This window comes from Triturus cristatus, chromosome 8, assembly GCF_964204655.1.
Source record: "Triturus cristatus chromosome 8, aTriCri1.1, whole genome shotgun sequence".
Lineage (NCBI taxonomy): Eukaryota > Metazoa > Chordata > Amphibia > Caudata > Salamandridae > Triturus > Triturus cristatus.
This window is the reverse complement of record NC_140591.1, coordinates 206546741-206563809: the sequence shown is the minus strand read 5'-3', so window position 1 is coordinate 206563809 and position 17069 is coordinate 206546741. Positions and strand designations below refer to the sequence as shown.

Here is a 17069-nt window from a genome sequence, read left to right as displayed (position 1 = left end):
GTGGGCGTGAGTAGATCTGCAGCTCTACATGCCAAGAACAGATGCATACTGGTAGTTAGCATATTCCATTCGAAGCATATGAGCTGCAGATTACACACTTTTGCATAGACTATATAGCAGTTCCCAACCTTAGCGGCGACCACCGGTATCTGTTGCAGTGGTTTGAAATAATGTTTTTAGTACAGCCTGGCCCACACTAGCTTGTTGCTTCGTTTGCACATCTACACAATAGTGTTTAGTGAAAGTGCGGTGTTGACCATGAAGCTGCTTTGTAGATATCATCTAATGGGATGTTCCCTAGAAAAGCCATGGAAGCCCCTATCTTCCGTGTAGAATGGGCTTTAGGGGGAACGGATAGCGTTCATTTTGCTATGTGGTAGCAAATCTGGATGCATTTTACAATCCACCTATCTATCCCTGATTTTGAGATGGGGTTGCCCTTGTGTGGTGGAGAGAAAGAGACAAACAGTTGTTTGGTCTTTCTGAAAGGTTGTGTTCTTTGGATATAGTAAAGTAAGGCTCGTTTGACATCTAGCGTGTGTAGAGCCCTTTCTGCAACGGTCTGAGGTTGCGAGAAAAATACTGGTAATTCTTCAGATTGGTTTAGGTGAAAAGGGGAAATGACTTTAGGTAGGAATTGTGGGTTGGTACGGAGAGCAACCTTGTTCTGGTGCATTTGAAGAAAAGGTTCTTGTATGATAAGTGCTTGTATCTCACTGACCCTTCTAAGGGAAGTGATGGCTACAAGGAAAGCTGTTTTCCATGTGAGAAATTGCAGTTCGCATTTATGCAAAGGTTTGAAGGGAGGCCCCATCAGCCTTGTGAGAACGATATTTAAGTTCCACACAGGTGAGGGTGGTACTCTGGGGGGAATTATTCTTTTGAGGCCTTCCATGAAGGCTTTAATGGCAGGTACTCTGAAAAGTGATAGGTGCTGCCTGTTTTGTAGGTAAGCTGCAATTGCTGCGAGGTGTAGCCGAATGGAGGTATAGGCTAGATTACACCTTAGTAGGTGGAGTAAGTAGCATATGATGTGTTGTATAGACACGTCTAGAGGATTGATTGTGTTGTTATGGCAATAAACAACAAATCTTTTCCACTTGGCAGCGTAGCAGGCTCTAGTGGTAGGGCGTCTAGCTTCTCTGATGACGTTCATACAGTCAGGGGGAAGGTTTAGGTATCCGAATTCTAGGATTTCAGGAGCCAAATCGCTAGGTTGAGCTGAGCTGGGTCCGGGTGCCTTATCTCTCCATGGTTCTGGGTTAGGAGGCATGGTGAGAGGTGTAGCTTTTGGTGTGGTACTACCGAGAGTTCCAGCAGCGTTGTGTACCACGGTTGTCTGGCCCATGTTGGAGCTACTAGGATCAGTGTGAGGGAATGCCGTTGTAGCTTTCGCACCACTAATGGAATTAGTGGGAGAGGTGGAAAAGCGTACGCAAATTTGCCTGACCAGTTCATCCATATCGCATTTCCTTTGGACAATGGGTGTGGGTATCTGGCGGCGAAGCTTGGGCATTTTTTGTTTTCGTGGGTGGCAAAGAGGTCTATCTGTGGATGCCCCCACATTTGAAAGAACGGGTGAAGAACCTGCGGGTGAAGTTCCCACTCGTGGATCTGTTGCGTCTGTCTGTTGAGCAGATCTGCCATGGCGTTTTGAACTCCTGGGACATGTTGGGCTAGGAGAAAGATTTTGTGTGGAATTGCCCATCTCCATATACTCTGTGCTAATTGAGAGAGCTGTGGAGAGTGTGTGCCGCCTTGTTTTTTAATATAATACATGGCCGTCATGTTGTCTGTGAGAATGAGGACTGCCTTGCCTGAAATCCGTGGTTGAAAGGATTTTAGGGCTAGAAAGATTGCTAGTAACTCCAGATGGTTGATATGGAGTAACTTTTGTTGAGGCGTCCATGTGCCCTGCACTGTTAATAGGTGAGCTCCCCAGCCGGAGAGCGATGCGTCTGTTGGTAGTATTATCTGGGGAACCGGGTCCAGGAACGGTCGACCTTTGGAAAGGTTTGTGGTGTTCCACTACTGCAGAGAGCGATGGGTACGACCGTCTACCAACACCAGATCTGTCAGTTGCCCCTGGGCCTGGTTCCATTGGCGCGCTAAGCACTCTTGGAGTGGATGCATCTGGAGTCTTGCGTGAGGCACTATGAAAATGCAAGAGGCCATCATCCCTATCAGTTGCATAAACACTCTTGCTGGAAGGGAGTGTTGAAGTACAAATTTTTGTCGCAAAGCCTGAATGCTTGCAATCCTGGCCGGATTGGGGTAGGCTATTGCTTTTGAGGTGTCTATGGTGGCACCGAGTTATTGTTTTATGTGGGATGGTGTTAGCTGGGACTTTTGGTGGTTCACCGTGAAGCCTAGTTGGTGAAGTAGTTGGATTGTAGTGGCGGTGTCGTGTACACATTGGTTGCATGAAGTGGCTTTTATCAGCCAGTCGTCCAAGTATGGGAAGACGTGAATGTGCTGTCTTCTGAGGTGTGCCGCCACTACCGCTAGGCACTTGGTGAATACCCGTGGTGCTGTTGGGACTCCGAATGGGAGCACCTTGAACTGGTAGTGTTGTCCGTCCACTACAAATCTGAGGTACTTTCTGTGAGCATGGTGTACTGGAATGTGGAAGTATGCGTCTTTCAAGTCCAGTGTGGTGAGAAAGTCGTTCTGGGAGAGGAGCGGAAGCACCTGCTGAAGCGTTACCATGTGAAAATGGTCTGAGTGTATGTATGTGTTTAGAGGCCGGAGATCTAGAATAGATCGTAGAGTCTCGTCCCTTTTTGGTATTAGAAAATATAGGGAGTAGACCCCTAAATTTTGCTGATTGACAGGAACGTGTTCTATTGCCTGTTTTTGTAGGAGGAAGATTACCTCCTGCTTTAGTAATGTGGAATGTTCTTGTGACATTGGGCGTTGCCTGGGTGGAATGTTTGGGGGGGTAGATGTTAATTCCAGGCAGTATCCTGACCGAATAATTGGGGTCACCCATTTGTCTGAGGTGATGGTCTCCCAGACATTAAGGAAATTTTGAAGTCTGCCCCCGACCGGAGTGGGATGGTCTGGAGGGAGAGGGGGGAGGGGGGGGGGGGGGGGCGGGGTAGTCATTGGGTAGGCGGTGTGGCAGAGCAGGCGGCATTTGTTTTGCCTCTGCCTTTATTATTGTTGCCCCTATAGCCGCCTCTTTGATAACCCCTTGTGAAGGTGGACTGAGTGGGGGATTTGTAGGAAGTGGACACGTTATCTGAGGAGTAGCCTCTAGATGTACTCCGAAAGGAAGAGCGGCGAAAAGAGCGCCTAGGAGGGTGTGACTGTAGGGCTCCCATGGACTTAGCCGTATCGGTGTCCTTCATTTTTTCGAGGGCCTCATCTACCTTTGGGCCGAATAGGTGTTCCTGGTCAAAGGGATGATTAAGGATGGAGGCTTGTACCTCTGGTTTAAATCCTGATATTCTTAGCCAAGCATGGCGACGGAGGACGACGATGGTATTAATGGCACTGGACGCTGTGTCTGCTGCATCTAAGGCACAGCGTATAGAGGCGTTAGTGATTGTCTTACCCTCTTGAATTAATTCATTGGCCCTAGTTTTATATTTTTCAGGGAGGTGGTGCATTATGTTTTCCAATTCATCATAATGTGCCCTATCATATCTGACCAATAGCGCTTGGGTGTTGGCGATACGCCATATATTGGCTGCCTGTGACGCAGTGCGCTTTCCTGATGCGTCCAGTAGCTTGGACTCTTTGTCAGGTGGTGGTGCTTCGCCTGACGCCTGGGAATTTGTTCTTTTTCGTGCAGTGGAAACCACTAGTGAATTTAGTGGCACTGGCCCTTTGATATAGGCGGGATCTGTGGGGGCAGCTTTGTATTTTTTTTTCTATGTGTGGGTTAATGACCCTGGCTCTGACTGGGTCTTTAAAAACCTCTGGTGCATGCTTTACCACCCCCTTAAGCATAGGTAGTATGGAGATAGACCTATGTGTGGTATCAAAGGTGTCGAGGAGGAAATCCTCCTCCACTGGGTCAGTGTGCAACTCTACCCCGTGATAGTGTGCCGCCCTTTGAAGTAGATGGTGGAACCCTAATGAGTCTTCCGGTGGAGATGGCCTGGAAGGGTAAAGGTCATCTTGTGGGACGTCGGGGATATCTGGGTTATTGTAGTCGTCCCATGGGTCTGGGGATCCTGTAGGGGTGGGGTCTTGGGGCACATCCCCTATATTGTGATATGGGTCCCCCTGATCATCGTCGTCTGGAGAGGGGGTCGGAGAGCGATGAGGTGGGGGTGGAGAAGGCGGAGGGGGCGGAGGTGGAGAGGGTGGAGGAGGTGGGGAAGGTATTCTGAAAGGAGAGGTAGCAGAGTCCTTCTTCTTTGGAGGTGGAGGCGGAGCCGGTTTGTCCAAATGTCTTTTTGGAAGAGAGTGCCAGATGTCCAGTTTTTGGATCCCTGGTGAGAGTTTTTTGTAAGGGATCCGGTGTATATAGCTCCTGTGACAGTGTCTGGTCCGTCGGCGCCGAAGTCTTCGGGGCCGATTACTTTTTAGGCTTGTCTGTGCCAGTTTGCTTAGCACTGGGCTTGGGAACCTCCGATTTCTTGGTCGGCGCCGAGATGGGCTTCGGCTTGGAAGGGTCGGTGCCGAGGGCCTTATGGGGTTTGGTCGGTACCGAAGATGGCGTCGGTACGAAAGCGCCGGGTTTCGACACAGAGGGCTTCGGTGCGGAGCTCGGTGTCGAGGTAGAGGCCGGTTTCTTTTTCGATGCCGAAGTGTGTTTCTCTGCACCGCTGGCAGGCTGGCTTGAGCCCGCGCCGCCGGAAGGCTTACTTGGCTTCTTCACCGGGCCCAAAGGTGGGGTGTGTGAAGCAGTGTCTCTGGTCTTGCTTAGGCCTGGAGGCGAAGGCGTGACCGAAGCCTTTTTGGGTGTTGGCGCGGGTGTGGGAGGGGGTATAGTACTCACGACCCTCTGCGCCGGAGTGATGTCTTCCACATCTGAGTCGTCGGCCTCGGAAGCACTGACGAGGTCCTCTTCGGTGCGCTGCTGTCCCGGATCTTCGATATCGTCTCCGAAGATATCGACTGGAACGGAGGTCGAGGAGTGTGCCATGTTTCTTCTGGCTCTTCGGTCCCGAATAGTCTTTTTCGATCTGAAAGACTTACAGGCCGGACAGTCTCGAGCCTCGTGTTCAGGGGAGAGGTAGAGGTTGCATACCTCATGAAGATCGGTGTGGGGGAATTTGGACCCACATCGAGGGCACTTCTTGAATGGAGTTCTTTCCATCAGCCGGGACCGGAGCTTGGGTAGGCCCGAAGGCCGCCGTCAACGACTGGAACCGAAGATTTGTCGATGAGAAGGTGCGTTGATTGAGGAGATCGCGATCGAAACAATAGCGATGTGAGGTGAGGATTCCACTTCGATCGTCGAACTGGAAAATGTTCGGAACCGGAGCGCGAAGATTACATCCGAGCCCGATGGCGGAAAAATACAATCTGAGGATGGAGCCAAAGCCCATGCGCAATACGATCCAAAGGAGGAGTCAGCGACCTCGTGACTTCCAAAGACTTTCCAAGAGGAAAAACAAACTGCAAACATCCGGGCCCAACACCAGATGGCGATCTATGCAAAAGTGTGTAATCTGCAGCTCATATGCCTCGAACATAGGTTTATCACTGAGTCAAGTAGTACACATTGACTCAGCAAGAAAAACACTGATGCACATATAAAAAAGTAATCTGAATGAATGTGAAAATAAGAGGTAACACAACAATCCTTTATAGTTATGGTCAGGAAGCCACAGGCGTTTTAGCCTAATGCGTAGAGGCAGGTTGAGATCTCTCCTAGGGATACGGTTCATGTTCACACCATACTACTTGCTGGGAGCGAAGCAACAGATAGGTTGCAAATTAAATACAAAATGTGATCACAGTCAAATGTAAACTGAAGCTTATGTAAAAATCCAAATTAATAAAACAAGCAGCATACCCAAGTATTACCAACAGGACGGAATAACTATAGTGAAAAAGAAAGGGTAATCCATTTATTACTGCTAATAGATAATTGTCATTTTGCAAGTATAGTTATTAGATGTCATTCAGCCAGCATCCGCTAGCAAAATCCGTGCAGGCTCACTAGCACATCTAACCTTCCAAAAATGTGAATTTTGCAAGCCTAAAGTAGATGGTCAATTTAATAACTCAAAAAAGAGAACTTACAGATACAAAATGTACAGTACAGCCTGTGATCCGCACTCCAGATTCTAGTACCAGTCTATGAGCATGTGCTCCTTTGAAAGATGGCAACAAAGATGGGTGAACATTCAGAATTTTTCCTGTAAAACAATTTTTAAAAAACAATTAATAAACTCATGTGACATTATAAACCTTCAACTCACAGATTCATAATTTTCTACTATCATGGCAAAAGCATTAAGAAACTGTCTAGAACCACAAGGATAGGCCCCATGAATTATAGGGCAATTGAACTAAAAGTCCCATATGAAAGTCTGAGTCGCAGTTTAGACCCTGACCCACGCCAGTTTCAATGGATGAGCAATTGAGTGTGCAGATGGCCTATCAGAGGGATCAAGGGGCCAGGAGACAAAATAAAAGTGTCGAAGACAGGCATGAACACCCTAAACTCTACTACTTTATTCCTAATCGGGTTATCAAAAACCAGAATAGATTTTTGTACAGCACCAACTATGAACAGAGACATTTCTTATGGCTGGTAATGGGGGTACATACATCCTGCAGTGTGCTTCCAGCATGCAGGGTGAAATTAGAGGTTAGTGAGGCACAAGTTCATGATGAGAATTACGTTGCTACATTCCACAAGCATCTTGAGCGATGATAAAAAGAGGGACATGTCGAGTACTAGGTCAAACATGCCACTCGACTGTGGAAGATGGCATCCAATTTTTAAAAAAATATTGTCAAGGGATAAAACTGTGGGATGAAATTAAAAAAAAAGTAAATAGCAACAAACGTCTAGGAGAAACCATCACCACAACCCAAGTGAGCAGGTGAGTTTGGGAGTTTTAAGCCTAGAAAGATATTTAGAAAATGTTGCTATCAAGAAGTTGGGGTCGGAAAGCATTACTTTTTCTCCCACTTACATGCCAGGTATTGCATATTTGGTTATGCAAATAGATGCTCGAATCACACAAGTGGGTGTGTCCATCCCTTATCCACTCCCAAAACACTATATGTTGCCTTGCATGGGGCTTATGTACTTACCTTATGAAAAGTCCAATAAAGATCCTCTAGAGGGGGAAAAAACAGGCAGCCGGGGTCCCCCACTACAGGAAATGTGATGAATTATAAGGCAAGTTACACAAAATCCTTATGTGCAGGACGCCAGTGCAGCTGCTGGTGATAACCAGAGATAATAAAAAGGTTTGGACGCCAAGACGAATCCGGACTGATATTTTGAATATAAATACACTGGAGACGAGCAACTAAGTTTTCAGGGGGTCCCAATTAAAATGAACTGCCACATTCTATTATGGGATGTGAAAATGCATAAATGGCTTTCATTCTATGTGGAAAAATAGGGGAGAGGGTCGTAAAATCAATCTTTTGACGTGGCAGAACAGTGATTATTCAGCAACAGATCTGGATCTAGAAACCTTTCCAAATTTGTTACCATCCAGCGATGTGTTTAAAAAAAATTTAAAACTGCTTTTCTGGGGATCAAAATCCTTAAGAAACGTGCTAGTCCAGTACAGAAATCGACGCCCTAAACCAATTTGCTCAACCGACTGAGAAAATGCCACATTTCCCTTTTGGATTACAGAATATGGCAAAAAATCAATGTTTCGCAACAATGCTAAATGATTTTTTTTTTACTTGCAAACATGTGTGACATCCACGCATTTTAGGATAAAAAGTTTTTCAGTCTGTATATTACTATTCTACTTCCCAGAACTCTTTCAAGGAGGATACACTCAGCCGATGCAACCTCACTGGCATAGTAAGACTTATTTGCATATGTTATAATCAAAACAAAACCTCATCTTCTGAATATCCTTTTCCTAACAAATATGGCTTTTCATTTTGAAGGTAAACAACATTTTGGACCGCATTTACTTAGAATTTAAATAATTCAGCTGCTCACCTGTCCATTTTTTGACAAAAGGACCAGACAATATTCTCATGAATCCTGCAAGACAAATCAACTCGATCGAAAATTCTTCAAGCACTTTGTCGACAGCATTGTCGAACTCTGTGCGATTTCCATACAGTTTGTGGTCGATCACCTGTATACAATTCACAAACACAATGTTAAAACAAAATAACAACAAAATTATATATTACATTAATGTTCTTTATTTTCCCATGAAACCAAGTCAGCCCGAAGTCAACACAGTTTTGAACGACAACTAAGACATGTGTTTCAGAGTGAGCAACTAACAACTGTACAATTACAAAATACACACCAAAATAAAATGGAAGTTTATTCGTAATGTCGGTGTTGTATAGGAATCTTAATTACTTTGTTCAAAGTATTATCCTTCCTGTTAAATCGAAAAAGATTCACATAATGGCGAACAGAAAATACAACATAAAATAGAGAACATGATACTCACTCGATCCCCTCCCACAGAAGAGTGACAACATACACTTCATACCCCCAAGATCTTCATATAAATGATCGTTCAACGGATTCAAGTAAACCATGTGCAAATTGTGCGGAGCACATCAGTCATTTGTACTGCGTCCAGTCAGTCAAATCCTGTAAGAAAGTGGGTTTCTGTTGCAGTAACCCCCCCCCCCTTTTTTGCCTAATAGCTGATGCACTTTTCCTTGTTGTGCCCTGGGCTCCTGCCAATCAGGTGCCCAGGGCCTGTGTTCCTTCCCTAAAAACTGCCTAACAGCCAAAACCCAAATTGGCAAACCCTGGCCACATGTCATCCCCTGGTAAATGGTACCCTAGGTACCCAGGGCCTTGTGACCAGGGAAGGCCTCTAAGGGCTGCAGCACTCATTGTGCCACCCTTAGAGGCCCTGTACACTAACACCCACACACACTGCTCTTGCAGGCTGAGTGTCTGGGTACAAGACAAAACAGAGAGTCGACATGGCACACATCCCTGTGTGCCATGCCCACAACCTACACTGCCCTGGCATACATCAGCCACCCCTCTAGCTGGGTGCCCTATGCCAGTGGTGTGGACACAGAGGCAGAAGCCCTGTGCCCCTACAGTACCCAGGTCCATTCCCGGGTCCTGTAAGTGCAGTGCTGCCAGCTAAGAGAATATGGGGCTGGGAGCTTGTCAAACACGAACTCCACAGAACCATAATGGCAGCACTGAAGACTGAGAAGTTTGGTATCAAACTGCTCAGCACATTAAATCCACACTGATGCCAGTGTGTGATTTAATGTACAAAGCACCACAGAGGGCATCTTCGAGAGGCCCCCTGAATCCTAAACCTACAATCCACGTCTGTTCTGAGGCTGCCTAGGCTGCCACACAGCAGACATGTTGCTGGACCCCTGGGTAGGAGAGCCCCTGCTCTCCTGGGTCTGCAACAATGCACATCCTGGGCGAGGTGCTAAATCTCCTCCCCCAGGATGGGCAGGGGGAAGCTTCAAAGGCATTCCGCCTCTGTGAGCTTCCCCAGGCCACTGCAACCACCCACTCTGGCGGGAAGCTTGGCCGGAAACCCCAAATAAGGACCGGGGAGGTGCCAGCCTGCCAACCCCACCCCTCAGGTGGGGGAGGCGAGGTGAAGCACATCTCCGGGCTCTCGCCATCTTGAAGATGGGAAGCCCTGCCCAATCAGGACTAGGCTCCTGCTTCCCTCCCACAGGATAGAGGCAGGATAGGGGGTGTACCCACACCAGGACAGGGACCCATTGGCCCCTGCCCTTCACCTACCTGTAACGCCCCTAAATCTAGTATTTAGGGGCACCCTGTACCTTCCTTCCCCAGATTCCAGATTCCGAAATTACAAGAAGAGCAAGAAGAAAAGAAGACCTGCCCTGCAGCTGCTAAGGAGAGGGAGACACCGACTGCTGTGGCCCCAGCCCTACCGGCCTGTCGACCTCAAACCTGCTCCTGCTCCAAACCCGGCATCTCTTGTGGCCAGCAACCTCAGAAACCCCGGAGGACCTAGCTACATTTGAACTCTGATTCCCTGGGACTCCCATGAGTAGAGGCTCTACTCAAAACCTACCTTTCACCCCTGGCAGCAGCCCGGAACCGCGATCCCAGGCCACTCTGCACCATCCAAGCCTGGCCGGTGCCGGAGTGAACTAAACCCACGAGGACGACCCCACGGCGACTGTGACCCCGAGTCAGGCACCCAAGGACCCCCCACGACAATCCTGAAGAAGCCTGCAGCCTCAGAACAGTGTGCCACCCCAACCGCGATCAACAGAAGGTAAGATTTTCCGACACCAAAAGTCACCCCTGCACCCGGCGCCCCACGGCCCTGTGTCCAATCCCGGGGTACCTACCTATCCTCCAACTACCCAACTTACCTCTCGAAGTGGTGGTGGCACCTGAAGAGTCCTCGTCCCCGAGCTTGCAGTCTTTTTCCAAAGCGGAGATTTCCCATTGATCCATTGAGCGCCCGACGGCTCAAAAGCCCTCTGCACCCAGCCGCCCGAGTGGCCCTAGCAGTGAAAACTCTACACCTACCTACTTCCCCACTTGCCCTGAGTAAGTGACCAGGAGCCCAGCTCCCACAGCCACGTGGCTTGCCAGACAGCAGCCACCGAACAAGGCCCCCTATCCCTCATAGGATAACATTGGGCCTAACTCTCTCTGCACCCGGCCGCCCTAGAGCCGCTGAGGGTGAACCAACTGTACCTACCTGACCCTGGGAGACCCCTGAGTCTGTGCCCAGAACCTCAACTCTGCCAGTCGAGTACTTACCCTTAAACCGCAAACTCTATTTTTCTCATAGGGTAACATTGACTGGCTTTTTCCTGAAATTTCTTCTAAGTGTGGACTTTTCAAATCTTGAAATATTCACCAAAAATCAGCCGAGTAGCAAAAACGAATTTACTCACCTGCTCCTAGGTGAACTCCCAGTGCTGGATCTTGATGCCCAGCACTGACTCTAAAAAATCTCTACAACTGTACTTACCCTTAACTCAATTTTCTTCCATAGGAAACCATTGACTGTTTCAGCACTGACTCTAAAAAATCTCTACAACTGTACTTGCCCTTAACTCAATTTTCTTCCATAGGAAACCATTGACTGTTTTTCTGTGAAATTTCTTCTAAGTGTCGATTTCTACAATCTTTAAATATTCTTCAAAAATCGTATAATATCTGAAAATGTAATTGCTTACCTGTTTTGGATAAAGGTCCCAGTACGGAGTCTAGGCACCCAGTACTGGATTACAAAAGTAACGAGAACATACTATACCTGTAACCTGCATTTTCTTCCATAGGGAATCATTGACTGGTTTCTCTGAAATATTTTCTAAGTGTCAACTTTTAAAATAGCTAAATATTGTTTACAAATCATTACAGTACTTAAGTCGACTTTCATCACTTGATTCTGAATACTGACCCAGGACTGAATCTAGGATCCAGTCCTGGAATTCCAAAAGTAATCTAAAAAGTAATCTGTTACAAATAACTTGAATTTATCATTGAGCTCAATGCATTGTTGTGTTTAAAATAGAGTTGCCTATTGCAACCACTTGTAACTGTTTACAAAAGCCAATTGCATATTGCAAAAGTATTTATATGAAACATCTCATGCTGAGAAAGTATATTTTAAATCCATTATATATAAATCATTAGCCTAGAGTTCAGTTATTGAGTGTGTGAGACCATTTGCTGACTGAGTGTGTACAACAAATGCTTTACATTGTCCTCTTGTACTGCCTTACTGCTCGACCAAGCTACCACTTTAGAGAGTAAGGTTATATCTAACTTTAACCTCTGTCAAACCCTGGGGGACTGTGGACTCTGTACACCCTGTACCTATTAGGGAACAGTATATGCAGAGCCATTTTCTCACAAATCATAATTAGGCCTGGGCAGAGTTCACAGGATTCCACTACGCGGAACAGCGCGAAGAGACAAAAAATCTCCACCAACCTGCGCGGAGTTCTGCGAGCGGCGGAGTACATTACCTTGTACCGTTTGCACTGATTACTAGCGAAGGGTGTTGGTCCCGTGCTGTAAAATCAGCACTAACGGCATCATGCGCAGCGCAAGAGGGCGCTGCTTCTTTCTGCCACTCAAGAAGAAGTTCTACTCGAGCGGCATAGACCATCAGCGTAGAAAAAATCTAAATGGATTTTCCTCGCACGCGAATTTACCGCTGGCGAGCCCAAGCGAGGAAAAAAACTACACTCCGCGAGTTTTTCAGAACGCCACAAGCTCCGTGGAGCGCGAAAAGCTCCGCGAACGGAATTCACTGCTCAGGCCTAATCTAATCTCTTATACTGACACTTTGATGGTCATATCTTCAACATACAAGTCGATATCTAATGTAGACAGTTTGTTTCTCTTCCTTAGGATCAACATTCAAGCAAACATAATGCAAATCAACACAATTTGCACTGAATTAACTACATTTCAAACTTCCAATGTTTCCAGCCATAGCCAACTAGTATAAATGGAAAATAAAAGACTGGCAAAGTATGACCAAAACTGAAACTGAAGAACAGATTACAGTGCCAAAACATGTTTAATATCACATGGGCCACGTGTGCAATTCCAGCATATGCTATACTAGTATCAGTTTTGAAAATCTTCTGAGGGTCAAAAGATGTACATTTATTTTTCCTCAAACTTAAGGCTTCTTAGACGCATAGCTGCTACAACAGTGTATATATTCAAGATATTGCTACATTAATAAGTTAATACTTGGAAAGGAATCCCATTCTCCCCAACTATAAGTCCACAATCTTGTCAAGTCCAACATAAATGTCAATAAATAAACCTGGACTCAACCCTCTGATAGCTACTGCACAGACCAGACAGGCCTAAATTAAGGGAGTGTGTAAAGTATGTAGCAGACCTAAAACATTTTTAAATGTCAAAACACAAAACTACAAAAGTTTCAAAATTTCAAAAATGAGAAAAGAAATATAAAGAAAAATTACACAAAAACTACCAACATCCAATAAGGAGAACTGGGTAGATGATGTTTTAAAGTTCTAGGGGTACAAGTAGAAAGAAAAAAGTAAAGCACCATTAGGAAGCCACCGTTTGTGTCGTTAACCGGGACCTAAGTGCAATATCATACAGACAGCGATATAGCAGAGTTCAGATACACCAAGCAGGCTGACCAAGTCAAAGATTTTACCTTCTGACTATGGAGTGATTTAGAGTTCGGCAGATGGGTTACTATTTCACAAACGTGAAGGATATCCTGTCCGCTGTATTACAAGTGCATTATATCCTATTCCATTTGTAATATGGCTGACATGATATCCGTCATGTTTGTGATGGAGCAGCCTGTCTGCCAAACTCAAAATCAGGCCCTCGGTCTCTGAAAAGAAGTCAAAATCCTCCAGCGGGTCAAGGTTAAAGGCTGTATCTGGCAAAGTCATCTTGAAGTTAGATATCCATTGGACAGTGCCTCAATGTAGCCATTGGTTTTGGCAGAAAAGCTCACGAAGGGAAAGCTCAAATTTTGTGGCAGACGAAGTAAATCAACAAGAGGAGATGGTTGCTACTCATTAAGTTGGACCCTAAACTGGGTAAACTGGCTATCACCACTGGAGTAAGGCTGCTTTTTTGGGAAGCTATTTATGAAAGATTTAGGCAAATTTGTGATAAAAGTTAGGTCCTCAGACAAGGCACAATAATCCACTAACAGGATTTTCGATCAGAGGATTTCATGAAGGCGGGGTGAGAGGCATGGAGTGCTCCACTGTCTTGGTAAATTTCCATAGTTTCCAAAAGAAAGGCCAGTCGCCTCATGATTCCAAAGAGTGTGTCCAAACCCACAATGAATTTAAGAATCCAAATGAAGGAAGCTTTATCACTCTAATACCAGTTTTAAATATAAACATAACTTAAAATGTGTCTTTGGAAAGCACAAATTCATCCTGCGGTGTCAAGTTGTTACCCCAACTCAGTGGTTGGACTGGTTGAGTGGAACTGGAAATTCAAATGCCATAGCAACTATTTTTCTCCAAACATCGGCTTCTGCCTTCTAAAATCACACACATGTTCATCTCTAATACATTCTTCAGTTTTGGCACACACTTATTAAATAAAACAAGAAACAGCTACAAATTTAGTTGGATGGATCATACACAGGAGAACCACTTACAGGTAACAGGAGAACTACCAGTAGCTCACTCACTACCCGTTGAAGCCTGATTTAGACTATATCCTTTTCATTGTGCAGTATCAAACGAGTTTGATACAGCACTCAAATCAAACTACTGGTTGAGGGCTTTATCATAAATGCAAACAATTGGTCCTCTCACTGGATCTATCCATGCTATACCTAGGAGTTGTTGCTGACTCCAAGGTATCAATGATGTAGCTTCCACATCAGAAAATCAGGATAATCAAGTGAGTGTTGTGAAGAGTTAATGCGAAGGATAAGATTTTGTTCCAACAGTTAGAATGTTGGACTCATCGATTCATGTTTTTTTCCCCAGGGTCTCTTCGTTACAAGGCTTTCCAGTCACTGAAGGGATCTCATCTTCGGAAAGGCATAATTTACTCAAAATGTTTCCAAATTGATAATGGATGGAGCTGTAATGTTGGTTGGAATGGTGCCTGGAACATTTGAAGGCCTAGCATGGCAAGGCTGTATCAGGCACCTGACTTGTTTATCTAGTCGAATGCCAGCCATCTCGAGTAGGGTACTCATTCTGGAGAAATAACAGAAGGAGAAAGGTGGTCAGAAAGCAACCTGGACCTCCAAATCAATAATCTGGAGCTCTTGGGGGACTCTATTGCATTAGAAGCCTCACCATGGATGTCAGCACAGCCCTCCTCGATCATATATACATGGTAAGATACATCAGTCAACTAGGAAAAGTGAAGTCTAGGACACTGGCAGATATGGCCAAAGATTTGGCTTTTCTTCCTAGATAAGGTAATCTTGGTTCATGCAAGCAAGGAGTACCGGGCTGAGGATTCGTATTTGTTCTTTGTAACAGACTGCAGAGGCTGTAATAAGAATGCCCCCGTGTTTCAGACCGCATTCAAATTCAAATGCTGGAGTTGGTAGCTACAATAGCCCTATTTAATGTGCTCTTGCTACAATATAGGAACACACACTCCCAAGATGTACTGCAGCCAGATCAACAGGACACTTCTAGATGCCTGGTACACAGTGGCAGCAAATACTTTGCTAACTATTTTCCCATGTTAAACCCAAATACATTTTAAACCAAATGTTTTGCCTGCCAGGCAGACATTCAGCTTAGAAGGCATGAAGAGGATGACTGCTGTGATATGTTCTTAGTGGAAAACGTTAGAATGTTAGAATAGTTTAGGACTGCAGGCAACAAGTGTAGCTAGGGAGAACAGTTTAACTACCAACAGCTGTGTCACTGGATAATGCATCCCTCAATATGTGTCACGCGCCACGGCCACTAGAGACAGTTTACCTTTAGAAACATCAACAGCTACTTTTTATAAACAAAACGTTAAGTGGCCTACATTTTCAAACTCATTAACAAACCTCCTGCTGAGCTAAGGTGGAAGTATAGGCAAAGATGGAAAAGTACTCTGGAGAAAGCAATCCAGCGCACTGTGTGGGAATACATAGACAGTACCTAGGCGGGGCAACATAGAGAAACTGCATTTAAAGTCATGTCAGGTGATACTGATTTTTAGACAGGATAAGAAATCCGATTTTTTAATACACCTGTGCAATGCATGGTGTAGTGTGGAGAGCAGAGCGCACCAACACATGGGAACACATGGTAGGCCAGTTGTAATTTGTGCAGTTTCTGTAAATAGGGGCATACTACTATAAGAAATTAGTGAGGAATTCATGTCCCAGTAGATCTGGAGTTACCACTATTTGTCATTAAACCGACTTAGTTATATGAACTAAACAAAGTAAGCTGAAAACTAACTTACCAGTTGTTGCTCTCTGCAAGACCTTAGAGGAAGATTACTAGCCATTCAAAGGAAACGTGGTCATTTTAACAGTAGAGGCTGTTGCGAAGTGATGGAGAGACTCGTACTGACTGCAGCAATAAATTTGTACCTGTATAGCTACCTTTGTTTTCCCATATAGTCACAGACAGCAGGGATTTATAACGTCCTCCATGTTTGAGGAACTTGAAAATTTTCACCTGACTATGTGACAAACCCTCTTATGTCTGGATGGCAAGGGGTGGAATAGACACCCAGCCTAAGTCTTGAACTTTGGGATTAGCATTATTATGTATCTCCTTTCCACGCTGGTACTGGTACTGCTATTGGATCATGTTCTCTTATGTTGGGGAAAGGGGTAAAGTATTACTGAATATTGACCTACAGTCACTTTAATAGAAAAATTTGCTTTGATGCACATGTAGCGGATTCCTTTTGACAGCAACTTAAAACAAATATCTAAAGTGTGCAGAAAACCTTTTCTCTATGTGAATGTGACTTTCGTCTCCAGCATTCAAAGTACTGCCATTAAATATACAACACATAAGTAAATTAGGAACATATTAGTTAGGAATGCTAAAACTCAATGAATGAAGAATGTCACTTACCCTTGTTGGAATACCAGCCCTCTCAGCTTTTCTAAGCCCCTCGACACCAGATTTGTTAGAAATCACAAGAGCAATATGTGCGGAGCTGAGTGGCTCTTTCGTGCTGGTTATTAGAGCTTCCATATTTGTGCCTAAAAATAATACACATAGGCTTTGTAAAGATCTACATCAATGTGCTCCTAATTACAGTTATTCCCATGACAAAAAGGAAGATGTTACCTACTCTGTTAATATCTGTCCATGGCATGCAGTGCTGTAGATTCACATGCTATGCATACTCCTGCCATCTAGTGTTAGGCTCAAATGTGTACAACTTGTTTTTATTCACAATGTGTAGTGACTCCTCCCTTAGGCAGTATTGCGCATGAACACTGGCTCCATCTTCAGACAGTTTTTCCCATCCAGTGGGTGCAGGATAA

General features: G+C 45.2%; 1 protein-coding gene across 1 annotated transcript in view; it reads right to left on the bottom strand.

The window, feature by feature from the left end:
- Window positions 1-17069, bottom strand: part of GART (phosphoribosylglycinamide formyltransferase, phosphoribosylglycinamide synthetase, phosphoribosylaminoimidazole synthetase) — a 250057-nt gene that overhangs the window by 16452 nt on the left and 216536 nt on the right. Inside the window, exons 19-21 of the mRNA XM_085621375.1 lie at window positions 16651-16781; window positions 8111-8252; window positions 6208-6323 (exon numbers count right to left, since the gene is read on the bottom strand). Coding sequence (XP_085477501.1) covers window positions 6208-6323; window positions 8111-8252; window positions 16651-16781 — 389 coding nt within the window. The remainder of the gene's footprint in view (window positions 1-6207; window positions 6324-8110; window positions 8253-16650; window positions 16782-17069) is intronic.